This window comes from Dipodomys spectabilis, unplaced genomic scaffold (assembly GCF_019054845.1).
Source record: "Dipodomys spectabilis isolate Male_0828 unplaced genomic scaffold, ASM1905484v1 ptg000017l, whole genome shotgun sequence".
Taxonomy (NCBI): Eukaryota; Metazoa; Chordata; class Mammalia; order Rodentia; family Heteromyidae; genus Dipodomys; species Dipodomys spectabilis.
The window spans coordinates 11,264,728-11,280,321 of record NW_024870694.1 but is presented as its reverse complement, the minus strand read 5'-3'; the positions used below and the strand labels follow the sequence as shown (position 1 = coordinate 11,280,321).

General features: G+C 35.6%; 1 protein-coding gene across 2 annotated transcripts in view; it reads right to left on the bottom strand.

Annotated features, from left to right (window-relative positions):
• Window positions 1-15,594, bottom strand: part of Acap2 (ArfGAP with coiled-coil, ankyrin repeat and PH domains 2) — a 130,166-nt gene that overhangs the window by 72,594 nt on the left and 41,978 nt on the right. For both annotated transcript variants that reach the window (XR_006145973.1, XM_042670179.1), the window contains exons 3-7: window positions 13,569-13,688; window positions 12,769-12,822; window positions 6,731-6,789; window positions 4,571-4,754; window positions 1,247-1,291 (exon numbers count right to left, since the gene is read on the bottom strand). Coding sequence is in view for 1 of the 2 variants with exons in the window: in XM_042670179.1 (XP_042526113.1) it covers window positions 1,247-1,291; window positions 4,571-4,754; window positions 6,731-6,789; window positions 12,769-12,822; window positions 13,569-13,688 (462 nt within the window). In the remaining variant the exon portion in view is untranslated. The remainder of the gene's footprint in view (window positions 1-1,246; window positions 1,292-4,570; window positions 4,755-6,730; window positions 6,790-12,768; window positions 12,823-13,568; window positions 13,689-15,594) is intronic.

The window sequence follows — 15,594 nt, the reverse complement described above, 5'->3', positions numbered from 1 at the left end:
TTTTTTTTTTGCTGGTCATGGGGCCTGAACTCTGGGCCTGGGCGCTGCCCCTCAGCTCTTCACCTCAAGGCTAGCACTCTACCACTTGAGCCACAGCACCACTTCTGGCTTTTTCTGCTTATGTGGTGCTGAGGAATTGAACCCATGGCCTCACACATGCAAGAAAAGCACTCTACCACTGAGCCACCTTCCCAGCCTCAAACCTAAATACTTTTAAAGTCTAAATAACACATATAATCAGCAGGGCACTGGTGGCTCACCCCTGTAATCCTAGTTACTCAGGAGGCTGAGATCTGAGGATTGCAGTTCAAAGCCAGCCCAGGCAGGAAAGTCCATGAGACTATCATATCCAATTAAGCACCAGAAAACTGGCAGTGGCACCATGGCTTAAAGTGATAGAGTGCTAGCCTTGCGTGAAAGACCTCAGGTACAGTGTCTAGATGCTGAATTTAAGCTCTACAACTAATAATAATAATAATGCATATAACCAAATATAAATTATAAATACTATAAATGAAGTTGCAGAGAAAAAATTTTAGTGACTATACATGAGAGAAAATTGAAAACCTAAGTGTGATAGTATTTGTGTGTGTGTGTGTGAGAGAGAGAGAGAGAGAGACAGAGACAGAGACAGAGAGAGAGAGAGAGAGAGAGAGAGAGAGAGAGAGAGAGCGCATGCACACGTGGGTACTGGGGCTTGAACTCAGGATTTAGGCATGGTATCCCTGAGCTTTTCTGCTCAAGACTAATAAGATATCATTTGAACGACAGCTCTACTTCTGACTTTTTGGTAGTTTTTATTGTCAATTAGAGTCTCATGGACTTTTGCTGCCTGGGATGCCTTTGAACTGTGATCCTCAGATCTCAGCCTCCTCAGTTGCTAGGATTACAAGCTTGAGCTACTGGTTCCTGGCTAGTATTTTGTTTACATGAAGTTCAAAACATATATTCACAGATGTTTACAACCATCATTTTCAGTCATTTGCCAAATAGACTAGATACCTAGTGTGTATGTGCAAGAATATATTAAGGTAATAGAAAATAAAAACAGAAGTAATCAGTACAAAGTTTATTTTTATGGAGCTCAGAGTAAAGAAGATACACACAACCATAACATGAAGACAAGATATGAGAAACGAAAGCTCAAAAAGAAGAACAATCATGAACTGAGAATATATACATACTAGCTACTATAATATGTATCATTTCATATTAACATTCTTAAATATTTCAGTTAATATCTTACTGATTTTAGGATTTCTGATCTTCTTTTTGATTGAAGAACATTAATCTGGAGAAAAATATATTTGGTTAATTATTCAGGCTTTTTCAAAACTAATTCTAATACAATATCGTAAAACTTGCTTATTCAAGTGGCTTTAACAAAATGTAAGTAAAGCCTAAGTTTTTCATCTTTTGAACTTTTTCTTTTTTTTCCCAAAAGAGTTAAGCGAAACGTGCCAAAGAAATTCTCAAATGATTTTGATCTCAAGGAACATATGTCCATTAAAATTATAAGTTGTAGTGATAGAACTATTTTGACACTTAAATTCTGAAGGAATATATATCTTTTCTCCACCTTCCTTGTCTGCATGTACATTAAGGTTCAACATAGAGCGTAAATACAAATTCTCATCAGTTGACCACCATCATATCTTTTCTGGACTGTAGTAACAGGATATGAACTAGACTCTGCTTCCTTTCTGACTCTCTTTATTACATTCTCAACACAGGTACCAGAGTGGTATTTATAAGATGTAAGTAAAATCCTATTACCTATAGTTTAAAACCCTCATAACTACCAACAAGGCCCAATATGATGTGGCTCTTCCCTCTCTCTCTGACCTGGTTTTCTATTACTTCTGTCTGTGCTCTAGCCATGACGTTCCCTTAGTGACTTTGTACTAGCTGTTAGGTTATAACTTGGTGTACATGAGGCTATTCTCATCTAATCAAGTCTCTCCTTCAATAACACCTCCTCACAAAGGTATTAACACAGTATCAAACCCATTTAAGTTTACTCACAGCATTTATAGGTACCTTATGTTTTCTAATTGTTCCCTAAAGCCTGAGTTCCAAAGTTCCAAAGGTTGCCTTATTCTCATCTCCAGTCCCCAAGCAAACATAGTAAGCACTAAATAAATATTTGTTAAATAAAATAATGGTTCCTAATATTTTAATTAAGGTTACTAAAAAACTCAATAAATTAAGAGAATAGCCTTTTATAGCATCTCTCATCTCTAAAAATTGCATTTTCAACATTTTTGTCAGTAATCACATATCAACTTAATGAAAAAAAATGTTTGCACGTAAAAAGAATCATAAACACTTGACGCCAATGTCAGAATCTTACTTAATGTCCATACCACTAATTTCTCTGCCTATCTTATAATGGTAAAGTACTGACTAGAAAACAAAAACAGACCAATATAAATCTAAATGATGTTTCTTTAAGCATTGGTTTCGTTTGTGCATCTGTTTCAAACACTACTCAGTTTTGAGAATTCGAACATTAACTTCATATGATCTGAAAAAGAGCAGAGGTTGCACATAGCCTATTGTTTAAATGAAAATGAAGAACTCAGAGAAAATAGATTTTGTCATCTACGTACAAGTGGTAATTTACAGAAGGGGCATGATGAAAATGTCACAAAATAATAAAGAAAAGAGTAGAATAAAATACAAGACTTAAAAAGGAAAAGGAAAGGCAGACAAAGGAGAAAAGCCCATGGCACAAATTGAAAAGAAACAGAACTTAGGAGAAACTAATTTCAGATAATGAAGACAAATGGATATTTCAAGAAGGAGCATGCATATGTTCTATCTTTTCCGTAGAGTAGAAGAGCCAAGGTGGCTAAAAACTAGAATATGTCTAATAAATAAGGACTCTACATAGGTCATTCATTCAGTGTCCTGTTAGGAAGGCTCACGGCTCATCCTAAAGCAGGAAAGGATATGAATGAAAGGCAGACTTAACTAAACTATGCTAAAAACCTGTATAATATACTGTATTTTTTAAAATGTTTTTCTTCCCACTTACTAGAAAAAAAAAACAAAATTCATATTCTGTTTTTTTGCAAAGTTACCTAAGTGGTTTTTAATCACTAATTTCTGCACAGTTTAGTAGACTTTTTAAAGAAAGATTCATACTAGCTACACGGAGACTGATATCTGAGGATATCATTTCAAAACCAGAAAAGTCCCTGAGACTATCTCCTTTCACCAATTAGCCAATAAAAAGCCAGAAGCAGAGAAAAAAAGTATAGTGAGAACAGCCTGAGTTCAAGCTTCAGTACCTGTACAAGAGAAGAGAGAGTAGGAGAGAGAGGAAAGGAAAGAGAAAGGAAGGGAAGAAAGTTGAAGGGGTGAAAAGAAAGAAGAAGGAATAGAGAAAAGGAGGGCGGGACAGAAGAGACAGAGGGAGAGGGAAAGTTGGCCCACAATCTCTGAGATAACACTGCAGTTTTATAAAGTAAGATTCAGAAAAGACAATTCCCTAAGCCTTAAAGCTTTTAACATCTAAATGCATGATACACAAAAACACATCATACGCATTTTAAATAAAATGTTCTACCTTCATTATCACAAGTTTCAAATTCCTTTGGAGATCTATCAAGTTCACACTAGTTTCAATTACACACTGTACAAAATGCAAAAGCTGTACCTTCTGGCAAAACATCAGAACACTATTTCTAGAAATAGGTTTGATTTGGTAATAACAGTGAGCCTTAAATATCTACTATAAAGAAATAATCAACAGAGCTCAGTATAAGCTCAGGGGTAGAGTACTTGCTTAGTATACATAAGGACCTGAGTTCAAACACTGGGGGTAGAGGGTTGTACTAGGAGAGTGTCTCAAGTTGTACAACATTTACCTAGCAAGCATGATGAGGTCCTAAATCAAACTCTAGTTTTATCCTTCAATAGAATTCTTTAATGTGTCAAAAAAAGTCTATTATAAGTTATCACTTATAATAATTAAAAATTATTTTTTACTATTGCCAGTAAAACATGGCAATACCATGAGGCTAATTATCAAGTATTAATCAAATGGACATAGCAACTTTAAAATGACAGATGTTAAAAGAAGAGAAGAACTGTTCTGCAACCAAGCTGGAGTGTTTGCCTGGTCAAAATCAGAGCCACCTAAAGGGAACTTTACCCATGAGCTAGGGATATAGCAAAATGTCAGAGCACATGCCTAGCATGCACAAGGCCCTGGGTTGGATGGTCATCACAAGAAGGAAAACAAAGAGAGTAATCAAAAACAAAAGCATACGTGTCCACACACCTGCCTAAATGCATACATACATACACACACAAAAAAGACTGATGACTTTTCCCCACAAAATATCAGGTTTTCCACTGAACATGGTAGTGCACATCTGTAATCCCAGCACTGGGGAGGCTAAGGCAAGAGTATCTCAAGTTTGAATCCTACCTAGGCTATAATATAGCAAGATTCTGTCTCCCAAAAACAAAACAGGATACTTACCTTTCCATTTTAATAGTATTTATTTTATGGGGGTAACCATACATAGAGTAGTAATATTTCAAACATGTAAGATACCTGAAGGACATAGTCTAAAGCTATGTGTCGAAAACATTTTCTTGTTGCTGTCAGAATGTTTGCAGCTTCTTCAACTTCATGTTGCTTGTTTCTTTGTACTTGGGCATTTTTTACTAATGCATTTTCTTTTTCTTCACTGACTTTTTCAAACTGTTTTTTGGCATCTTTGAATTTTCTAAGATCCCTAAAAATTTTTAAAAAAAATAAGTGAGCCTTTGAAAATTTTGGCAAAATAACCTCAGAATTCTAACATATCTCTGGTCATTTTTTTCACTGAGCAATGAAAACTATAACAAAACTATATTATTTTTCAATTACAGGTTAAATACACTTTATTTGATACACCTGGGCAGATCATGGAGTTTTTGTTTGGATTTGGTATTATTTGTTTGGAATTCTGGTTGTATACTCCAAAATCCAAAAATGTAATACCCCAGAGCTCAAAGAGTTTCGTGTTTCAGATCTGGAGCATTTTAAACTTCATATTTTTTGGCTTACGGATGATCAACCTGAATATACAAATCCTGACACAGTGAGCTAACATTTCATTATTTAAATCTATGTAAGTTAAAATGTAAATAATCCAATTAACAGAAAAAGGAACTTTTTTTTTTTTTAATGACATCAGGGACATGTACCATTATCTAACCAAATGATTTTTTTAAACAGTATATACAGAATCACCACTTGAACACCGTATAAAATACAAATTCCAAGGCATTTTCCCAAAGATTTTCCTAAAGATTGTAATTTGTTAATTGAGTATTTATCTTTCTTCCTTTTCATCTCACTCTATTTCAAACTGTGAATGAAGTCATTCTGTAAATTATGAAAGTACTTGGAAGTGCTATGACAAGTCTCAAAAAATTTGAGAGGCCTTGTAGACACACACCTTTAATTTTACTTCTATGGGTGGTCTACAGACCTTACTTTGAGAAACAATATTAGTCAGGCACCATTAGTTAAGGATTTCAATGTTAGCTATTCAAGGAGGCTGAGAACCTGGAAGATCAAGGTTCAAAGTCACCTCAGGCAGTAAAGTCTGTAAGATTCCATCTCAACCAGATAAACTGTAGAATGGAGGCATGACTCAAATAGTAGAGAGCTAGCCATGAGCAAGAGAGCCAAGTAAGCCCAATGCCCTGAGCTTGAGGTAGTGAGCTCAAGCCTGAGTACAGTGGAGGGGAAAGGAGAGGATAAAGATGAGAGGAAGGAAGATGGGAAGGGAGAGGGGAGGGGAGAAGGAAGAGAAAGAGAGCAAAGGGAAGGGGAACAATATCTGTATCTTCTCAGAGGAAATTAGTGTGTTGAAAGGTAAACAAAAGTAAGTCTTAAAATGCACACACACCTCTGAAACAATCTATGAAACTTGGTATTCAGGAGAAATTCTAACCTACTGGGCTACAGTTGTAGCTCACTGGTAGAATGCTTGCCTAGCATGTGTGAGGCCGAGTTTAATGCTCAACACTGAAAACAGAAATGCATTATGTTGTTAATAAGATCTGTCACTACTTGCAGTTTTATAATATGTATAACTTATCTCTAATAATACAGCACAATAAACTTTTTCTTCAGTTCTTTATATTCTCAGTTAGGAATTACAAGAGGAAAAACAAAATTACTAATGTGAAAAAGGGAACTTATCTCATTTGAAAGTTTAGACTTTTTAAAAGTCTAACTCACTTTTATTTCACTACAAAACATGATGAATCTGACACAAAAGATTCACAATAACAAAACATGAACTTCCGTGAGTCATTATCTAAACTATCTTCTCTTCAAAGAAAATAACATATCCAGACTAGACAAAACTTAGTTCCAACTACAATACCTAACAGTATTTCAACTACCTTTGGGTTTCATTTCAAAAGTCCAATAGTTTTTGTGTATATTTTTTAAATGCTTATTAAACGTATAACAACTCTAGCTATATATTTGAATACATGCTCATGAAACAAACTATAAGGAATCCAATGAAAGACATGAAATCTGATTCCTATGCAGAAGAACTAAGGAAGAAATACAATGCACATATCACAAAGTAAACAAAGACCTCCAATATTTTCAGAAATTCATGGTCCATAATTTCAAAAAATACCAATTCCCAGATGGCATCATTAACCAGTCACTTTTCTTTGCTCTTCACTGTAAATGACTTACTCTTTAACAAAATTCTGAAGCTGTGCCTTAATTGATCTCTGAGTTTGGTCAAACAGTATCTAAAAGACAAAATGTAACATTGGGTGATTAGAAAAGTAAACAAATAATTTTACTGTAGTTCTATAAATACCACATCATTTCACCAGTACTCCAATTCTAATAATATCGAAATTCCTTCTTACTGAAGACCATCAAATATGTAAGCATTTAAAAAAGAACCTAAAACTAAATTTAAGCCAGTTTTAGCCTCAAAAATGAACTACTTTCTATTTACAGAAAAAATATATCAAATCTTTTTTAATGTTGAAATAGAATTCTCACACAGAAAGGCAACCAATTTCCTTTATTGTAATTCAGGCTTCAGTAGGTAAAATGAGTAATACAAATCTCCCCCCCCCCCGCCCCCGCCATCCACTATAGATATTTTTTAGTCCGATATATTGAAGCACCACAAATGTAAACTCCAACAAAACTGCCTTACACCCTAGTCAAGTGTTACTCATTTGGGAAGACTGTGTATTTAAATGTTGTATGTTTGAAATTCAAGTAAACCTTAAATAGTGCTTTAGGTTAAAGGATGGTTGCAATCAGAAATAAAAATAATTCTTTTGTCCCTCTTAAATGATACTTAACAAGGACGGTTTTGAGTATGGCTAAGTTTCACAGGACTTTCCATGGAAATTCCAAGTACTTTAATAATTTACAGAATAATTCATTCTTAGTTTGAAGAAGAGTGAGATGAACAGGAAAAAAAAAACCTATCAGTCGTCAAGGTACATACTTCTAATCATAGCTCCTTGGGAGTTGCTGGTTGGGAAGGCTGTGATTCAAATCCAGTCAGGGTAAAAAGTTAGTAGGAACCATCTCAACAAATAAGTTGAGTGTGGTAGCTCTTGCCTGTGTCCCAATTATGTGAATATGGGTAGGCAGGAAAATAATGATCTAGATCAGTTCCAGCAAAAGGAGATACACCTTATCTAAAAAGTAACTAATGCTAAAAAGGGCTGGAGAATGGCTCATGGGATAGAATGCCTGTCTAGCAAGCATAAAGATAGCCAAAAGATCAATGAAGCAGAATGGAGTCCAGAAATAACCTACACATAAACTCAAGTCATAGTTTTTCTTTTCCTTTTTTAAAATCAATACTAGGATACAGGGCCTTGCACCTGCTAGGCAAGTGTGCAATCACTGAGTTATACTATATACTCAGCTCAAGAACTATAAATAGGGATAAGTTAATGAACAAAGACTGATGGAACAAAAATCTGGAAAGCCATATAGGGAGATGGGAGGGAAGATGTTCACTTACCGTGGAACATCTCAAAACTTAGCTCTAAATGGGTCATAGGCTTACACATCTACAAATTAGCATAAATAAAATCTTAGTGAACTGTGGTTATGTGAACACTTAAAGAACACACAAAAAACACCCACAATTCACCCAAACTTAAAACTATAGTACTTCAAAAGATGTCGCTTCAAAAAAGGAAAAAGCAAGCCAACCCCTAAAAGAAAATATGTGTAAAACATACCTGAAAAGATACATATGGAATGTAGGCTAGAAAAAAACTTTTTAAAATTTAAAAATAATTATATAAACAATTAAAAATAGCATTTTACCAAAAAAGGTGTATGAATTGGGAGAAGCATGTTCAACATCACCAGTTATTATGGAACTACAATGTAAAATTAAAATCATGTCTTCCTTTTAAAAGTCAGCTCATTAATGTCTAAAAGCTGATAAATATATGTGCAAAATCATGCATTAAAGTTGGAAACCTGTTAAATACTATTTTTAAAAAGATATACCAGAAAAGACAGTAAATCAAGACTTTCCTTTGCAATCACTAGGAGAAATTACTAACAAGTATTAAATAAATGCTTATTATTTGTTCTACTCTACCTGTAATTATCAATTTCGCTAAACTAATGGCTTCCCAGTGGCTTATATTTATATCAAAATCACACAGAAAGTTAGGAGAGTATGGAGCATTGTGGCACACACTGGTAATCTCAGTCCTCAAGTAGCTGAGGCAAGAGGATTGAAAGTTTACAGCCAGCCTGGACTACAACAAGACTTTGTCCAAAAAACAGAGGAAGAAGGTAGAGGAGGAGAAAGGCCATAAGGGAAGAGAGTGGAGGAAAGAAAGAAAAAAGTTAATAGAAAACACAAATGACAAAGATTTGTAGAAGGTTGAGATCTTTCTATATTTTTAGCAAGTTTTCCAGGTGATATTGTTAAATAAATGTTGAGACATTCCAATAAACTACCTAGAAAAAGCCGGAAGTGGCACTGTGACACTTTTGTCAAGTGGTAGAGCACTAGCCCTGAGCACACAGGGGCAGCAACCAGTTCCTGAGTTCAAGCCCAAGGACCAGAACAAAAGAAAAAAGATTGAGACAAATTGCTCTAATCCTAGAGTTTCCAAATTGGTTGCAGAATGAAATAATATGAGAAAATATTAATATACAGATGCTGAGATGGCTAAATAGACTGCTATCACCTTATTAGAAATATAGAATATCTAGAACAATTTCAGACTTACCAGAAATCAGAGAAGAATGTCAGTAAAGAAGCCACTTGATTAGACTGGGCTACATATATGAATGCGCTGAGGAATTCATTCTAGGTTCTTAACTCAAAGATTTTGATTTTAACTAGGCTGGGTTGTAGCCCATTCATCAACATTTCACTGAGAAGAATTCACCAATGACAGAAAAATCACTAAATAACTTTCACTAACACAGAAAACAGGTGTCAGTAGGTGTCATGGCATACAGTCCACAAAAGTAGGAAAAAATTAAGAAATCCTCAAGAGCAAAGGTCAGCATGCTGCTTTTGAAAAGGAGTTCATAGTAATAAATATATGAGGTTTGTAGACCAGATAGTCTGTCACAACAATGCAACCCTTTTATTAAAGTCAAAATTAGATATAGATGATACAAAATAAATGCAGGTAGCAGTGTTCCAATAAAAATTTGCAGGAAAAAGAAACAAAGAAAAGCAAGGAGCTATATTTGTCTGTAAGACACAGTTTGCTCTAGAAGAGTAGTTCTCAAACTTTAGAGTGCCAAAGAATTGCCTGGAAGGCTTGTTCTAAAACAGGTTGCTGGCTCTCAGTCTTATAGTTTCTGATTACAGAGACTATGTGTGGGTTCAGACAATCTGCAATTCTAGCAAGCATTCAATCATGCTGATGCTATTGGTTCAAGGACCATTCTAAAAATCACTGATCTCACCTTCAGTGGTTCTCGAATTTTATTGAATCCTAACACTTGGTAAAATTAGACATTTATTAGGTATTAAAAGATGTGGTAGAAGGCCAGTAATTCCTCCTATCTCTACAGGTGCCTGCTACTCTTTCACCCAGAGGCAGAACTTGCCTCCTGATTCTTTTAAATCTGAACTCACCCTGTAGCTCGACTTCATCCAAAGAATGCAACAGAAGTAAAACAATGCGACTCTTAAGCCATAGGAAGCAACACCTACTGATTTTAGACCCTTGAACACCAACTGGCTGACTGTATTACTGGAGAAAAGCCAAATGCAGACAAAAAACAACCTGGAAAATAAGGCTAAGGCATGGCACAAATGGCCCTAAGTTCAAGCCCAGCAACATGAGATGGAGGGAGGGGGGAGAAAATAAGAGACTCCAGAGACTGCAAAGAACCCAGCCAACTCCAACCATTCTAGCCACCAAGCTCTGGTGCCAAACACATTGGTTCTTCCAGTCACAGACAAGCCACCTAGTCAACACTGGAACAGAGGCAAACTAGCCCCTCCATGTCCTGCTTAAGTCATTAAGGGTAAATATGAACACATTAAAAGAGATGTCGACAGTCATACAAAAGATATTCATGTTTGCAGTTATCTCAGCCAATGGCTGATCATGGTGGCAAGTGCTTATTATCCCAGCTATAGGGAAAAACACAGTGGTATAGGTCATTGCCAGTAACACCATAAAGGACAAGTAGGAAGATCAAAGCTCAGGCTGGCTGGCCCTAACATATAGTAAGACTCTAACTTTAAAAAAATGCAAAATGGGGCTTTAGGTATGTTTCAAATGGTAAAGTACCTTCCTAGAAGATGTCAAACAGTGCTGCCAAACATTCTTGGTGGAAAAAAACTTCATGAGATTGTTTTTGGAAATAAATTCTCTTGTGTTTGGAAATAAATTCTCTTATATATGATAGTAAAAGAACAGGCATCAAAAGAAAAACTGGACTTTTGGCTTTATCAAAATTTAAAACGTCTATGGTAAATGACATTATCAGGAAAGTAAAAAGGAAGGACTACAAAGCCATTCAGGGATAGAACATGAACTTTTGGCATGAAAAAGATCCCAAACATCAAAAAGAAAAAGGAAAAACTGAAAAAGAAAATTTATGGAGAAAATCTATTGACAAGGGCTTAATGGTCAAAAGATAGACAATATTCTAAACATTCAACTCAAAAACAAAAAAGCAATCTAAAACTGGACAAAGGACTTCAAGGGGCAGCAATGATAATAATGGCAAAAGACAATATACAAATAGCCAATAAGAACACAAAACATACTCTGTATTCATTAGTCACTAGGAAATATAAACCAAAACCAAAATGAGATTCTACTTCAGCCTTACTAAAATGACTATAATTTTTAAAACTTAAAATTAAAATTAATCAGTTTAGAGGCTCTTCAAAAAGGCAAATACAGAACTGCCATATGACCTAGCAATTTCAGCTAGGTATATATTCAAGAAAATTCAGACAGGCACTAAGGTCAGTAACTTGTCAATTTTGGAACAGCTAAAATATGAACTGCAATTGAAAATAAATATGTTCATGTAACTTCATCCACAATATAATGATAAAAAATTAAGAAGCTCAAATTCACTAAAAACAAAAATTAGATTTCATAAATACAAATGTGGATACTATTGTAATAGCTGCTAATTATTAAGTGCTCCAAAATTTATGACAGCCCTACTCATTTCTTGAAAAATGAAATCTATAACTTACAAGTTTCCATATTTTCTGTAAATTAATTCAATATATAAAGGCATTTTGTGACATTTCAAGAGTAATATATACTCCTCAATCTTTTTTTTTTTGGTCGGTCGTGGGGCTTGAACTCTGGGCCTGAGCATTGTAGCTCAGTTCTTCAGCTCAAGGCTAGCGCTCTACCACTTGAGCTACATACAGCGCCACTTCCGGTTTTCTGGTGGTTTTTTGGAGATAAGAGTTTCACGGACTTTCTTGCCCCGGCTGGCTTTGAACCGCAATCCTCAGATCTCAGCCTCCTGAGTAGTTAGGATTACAGGCATGAGCCACCAGCATCCAGCATACTCCTCATTCTTAAAGGAGAAATGCCCTCAACTCTTAGACATATCTATAAATACTTCTTGGAATTGGATTTAAAGATATGTGTATCTTAAAATGCTATGTGCTGAGGGACAAGGTTCAAGTGTCCAGAAATAAGAGAGGAAAGGAGGAAAAGAAGGAAGAGGAGAGGGGCAGGACCAGGAGGAAGAGGAGGAGAAGGAGGAAGAGGTAGTGGTGTTAGTGGTAGTAGAAGAGGAGGTGGAGAGGAGGAAGCAGAGGTTAAATTTAAAGTGACTTTTACTGTTTGTTTACTGAACCAGCCCAAGCAGAACCAAAACTTACTATGTAGCCCCAAGCTAGCCTCAAACTCACAATACTCCATATGCGCTAGGATTACAGGGATATGCCAACACACCTAATGACTTATACTTTTTTATTCTTAAATAAATGCTTAAAAACTAGCAAAGCCAGAACTTAAAATAGGGAGTGGGAGCTTTAATGAATGTTTCATTACTACTAATAGTTTACCACATTAGAAAAGAAAATTTAAGTGTGTACATTTCCTCTCTCACTGCCACAGCCACATACACACACAGCCAATTAAAAACTCATGGACCAACTAAAGTCATTAAATCAACTTCAGACTTCAGTACTGTCATAAAAATACTGTTGGTCAAAGAAAATACTAAAATATTAACATAGCCAATAGTAGTACCTACTTACTGACACTTACTGTGTGAAAATTTATCATTTCTTGAAGACTGTCAGAAAACTTGGTCAAACTTGTCTATAAGACAGAAACAAAAAGAAAATTAAGTCATTTAAAAGCCACAAAAACGTTATTTTAGCAATTCTGACAGGTCAAGTAACATTGTACATAACAGCATTTTCTTCCAGGAACAATCTCACTTATTCATAGAAATGCTCTGCAGAGAGATCAAGTCTAGATGTAGTAACATACAACTTAGAAAAGTTAAAGCAATAGCTTTGTCCTACCCATGGCATGAATGTAAAATTGTCTTGAGGCTATTAATACTGTGCCCCTTTAAACATCTATCGATCAACTCACCATCAAAGCACACCTACGTCTTCATCATTTATTATCATCTTGGAATAAATAACATAAGACTACACAGGTGCAACAAAGGATTCAAGCTAACCAAGGCAGCAGGCTCACCAGAAGCAAACAGTACACATACACACATTAGGTCCTGTTCTCAACTGGCTCACATTCTGTGTTTGTCTCAATAAGCAGCTACTGGTAACCTGCACCTCCCAGCTCAGACCCTTGGGCAGATGTTGGTTCAGCTCACTTAGCAGCTAGCAAATTTAGTAAAGTGGCCAAACACTGAGAAGCTGGGTTAGTATTGATGCTAGACATATACATCGCAAATTAACCTTTACAGCTAACCATCTTGGTAGACAGCCTTATAGGTCGTAACAACAAGGGGTGATACCTTTTCTACTTCTATCTTAAATATCACTATAATTATTAGTAACAATTAGGTAACCTGTTATTTTAATAATACTGACCTCAACTACAGCATCATTACTAGAATACTGTGCTAGGTCTCGAATCCCATTCATGAATTGTTTATTTGCAACACAAAAGGCTTTTCCAGTATCAATCATGGCAATACAAAGTTTCACAAGCTGAAAAAAAAAGAGAAAAAGTATTACATCAGGTTTGAAATAATTTTATGTTACTTAGTTGAACAAGTCTTGGCAGAAATTATGGGAGTTAACCTAGTTAAGATAAATTATACTTCACCAATAAGCCCAAAACAAATTATTTTTTCTTTGACTTATAAACTCACAGAAAAGTTGTTCCAAAAAGGTGACCTTTTAGGACCCAGAGACTGTCTGATAATAACAAAAACATAATAATTTTATCAAATTAAATTCAACCTCATAAATTAAATCCCTAAAGATTCAAAGTATCTACTGGGAGAAAGGATGGGGATATAGCTCAATGGTAAGAGCACTTGCCCAGGCCTGCAGCCCTAGTTTCTTTTCTTTTGTTTTTTTAATTGTGAAAATACCGTACAGAGAGTGTAAGTTACAATTACATGGGCAAGATAACAAGTACATTTCTTATCAAGCATTGTTGCCTCCTCCTTTGTTTCCCCTTCCCATTCCTTCCCATTACCCCCCCAACCCCCTACCCGATCCTCCCGCCCCCACCAAAGCTGTAAAGTTTGTTTTTTGACATAACGACTTGTACATCTCATTGTTGCAATGGGTTCACCTGTATCCCTATTTAAACATTTTGATTTTTCCCTTCCCTTCCACAAATTATACCAACATCAAATACAGTAAAAGCAGGGGTTATACCGTGGGGGAGGGACATACAAAGCAACAAAGAAATCATCTTATAAATATGTTAGAAACAATCTGCGGTCCTAGTTTCTATCCCTCAACTACCCCCCCCCCAAAAAAAGGACCTCCTAGAAGAAAAGTATGATAAAAGATAATTTTAAAAAAATTAAAATAACTATGGTACACTGAAGGAAAGGTAAGTAAACTGGTATGTGAGTTAATAAAGTCATATTCATAGTTTTAATATAATTCTATCAAAGCAGTTGTCTGAATTTGATTAATCAACTTACTATTGGAAAAAATTTCTCTAAGGCCTATGGGTCTGAGCATTGTGCAGTGAAAGCTGTCTTTCTCTTTTGCTTGTTCTCATTCTCTCACCCTTATTCTTATCTTTCCATCTGCTTTACTTCCTTTCATTCCCTTTCCCTCCTTTTTTCCTTTCCTTCTTATGTCTTTCTTTCATTCAGACAGAGACACAGAGGAGAAGGAAGAGGAGGAGTGGTGGAACCCCTCTGGGATGAAGGAAAAATGAAAGGGGTTCTAGAGCAAGGGAAAAGGGGAGAGATCTTGAAGAGAACCACAAAAACTACAAAGGGAACTCAAGTATAATTTAAAACTAACCATTTCTTTGTACTACTACTTAGAAATCATAAACACACATATGATAAAATAAAATAGGACTGCTGCCCTAAAGCTTAGAGAATCCAAAGTTAAACTTGCACTCTGTTTTCAAGGAGCTCTGATTCTAACCAAAAATGGCAAATAAATTCCATAAGGCACAAACACCAAGTGCTATGACAAGGCCATGCATGAGCAAACAAAGAAAATCACCTGATTGAGACAGTGAAGATCACAGAAGGATGTCTAGAAAAGAAACCACAGGATACTACTAAACTTTTAGGTGCTTTATGTTTTTTTTTTTTGTTCGTTTGTTTTGCATTGTTGAACACAGAAACCAGAGCCTTACACATGCCTGGCCACTACTCTGCCATTGAGCTACATTCCCAGACCAGGAATTTTTAATATTAATGTGTATTCAAGAGAAGAGATATAATATGTAGCAAGATATTCAGATATTCAAAAAATATTTTACCATGGAATTCTCTTTATAGAACACATTCCCATAAGATCAACTGTATACCTTTCACTATTTTCCCCATTTCTTTCGCTGTAAGAAATGGTAGCAAGCCAGGCACTAAAGGCTCAGGCTTATAATCCCTATAATCCCAGCAATTTAGAA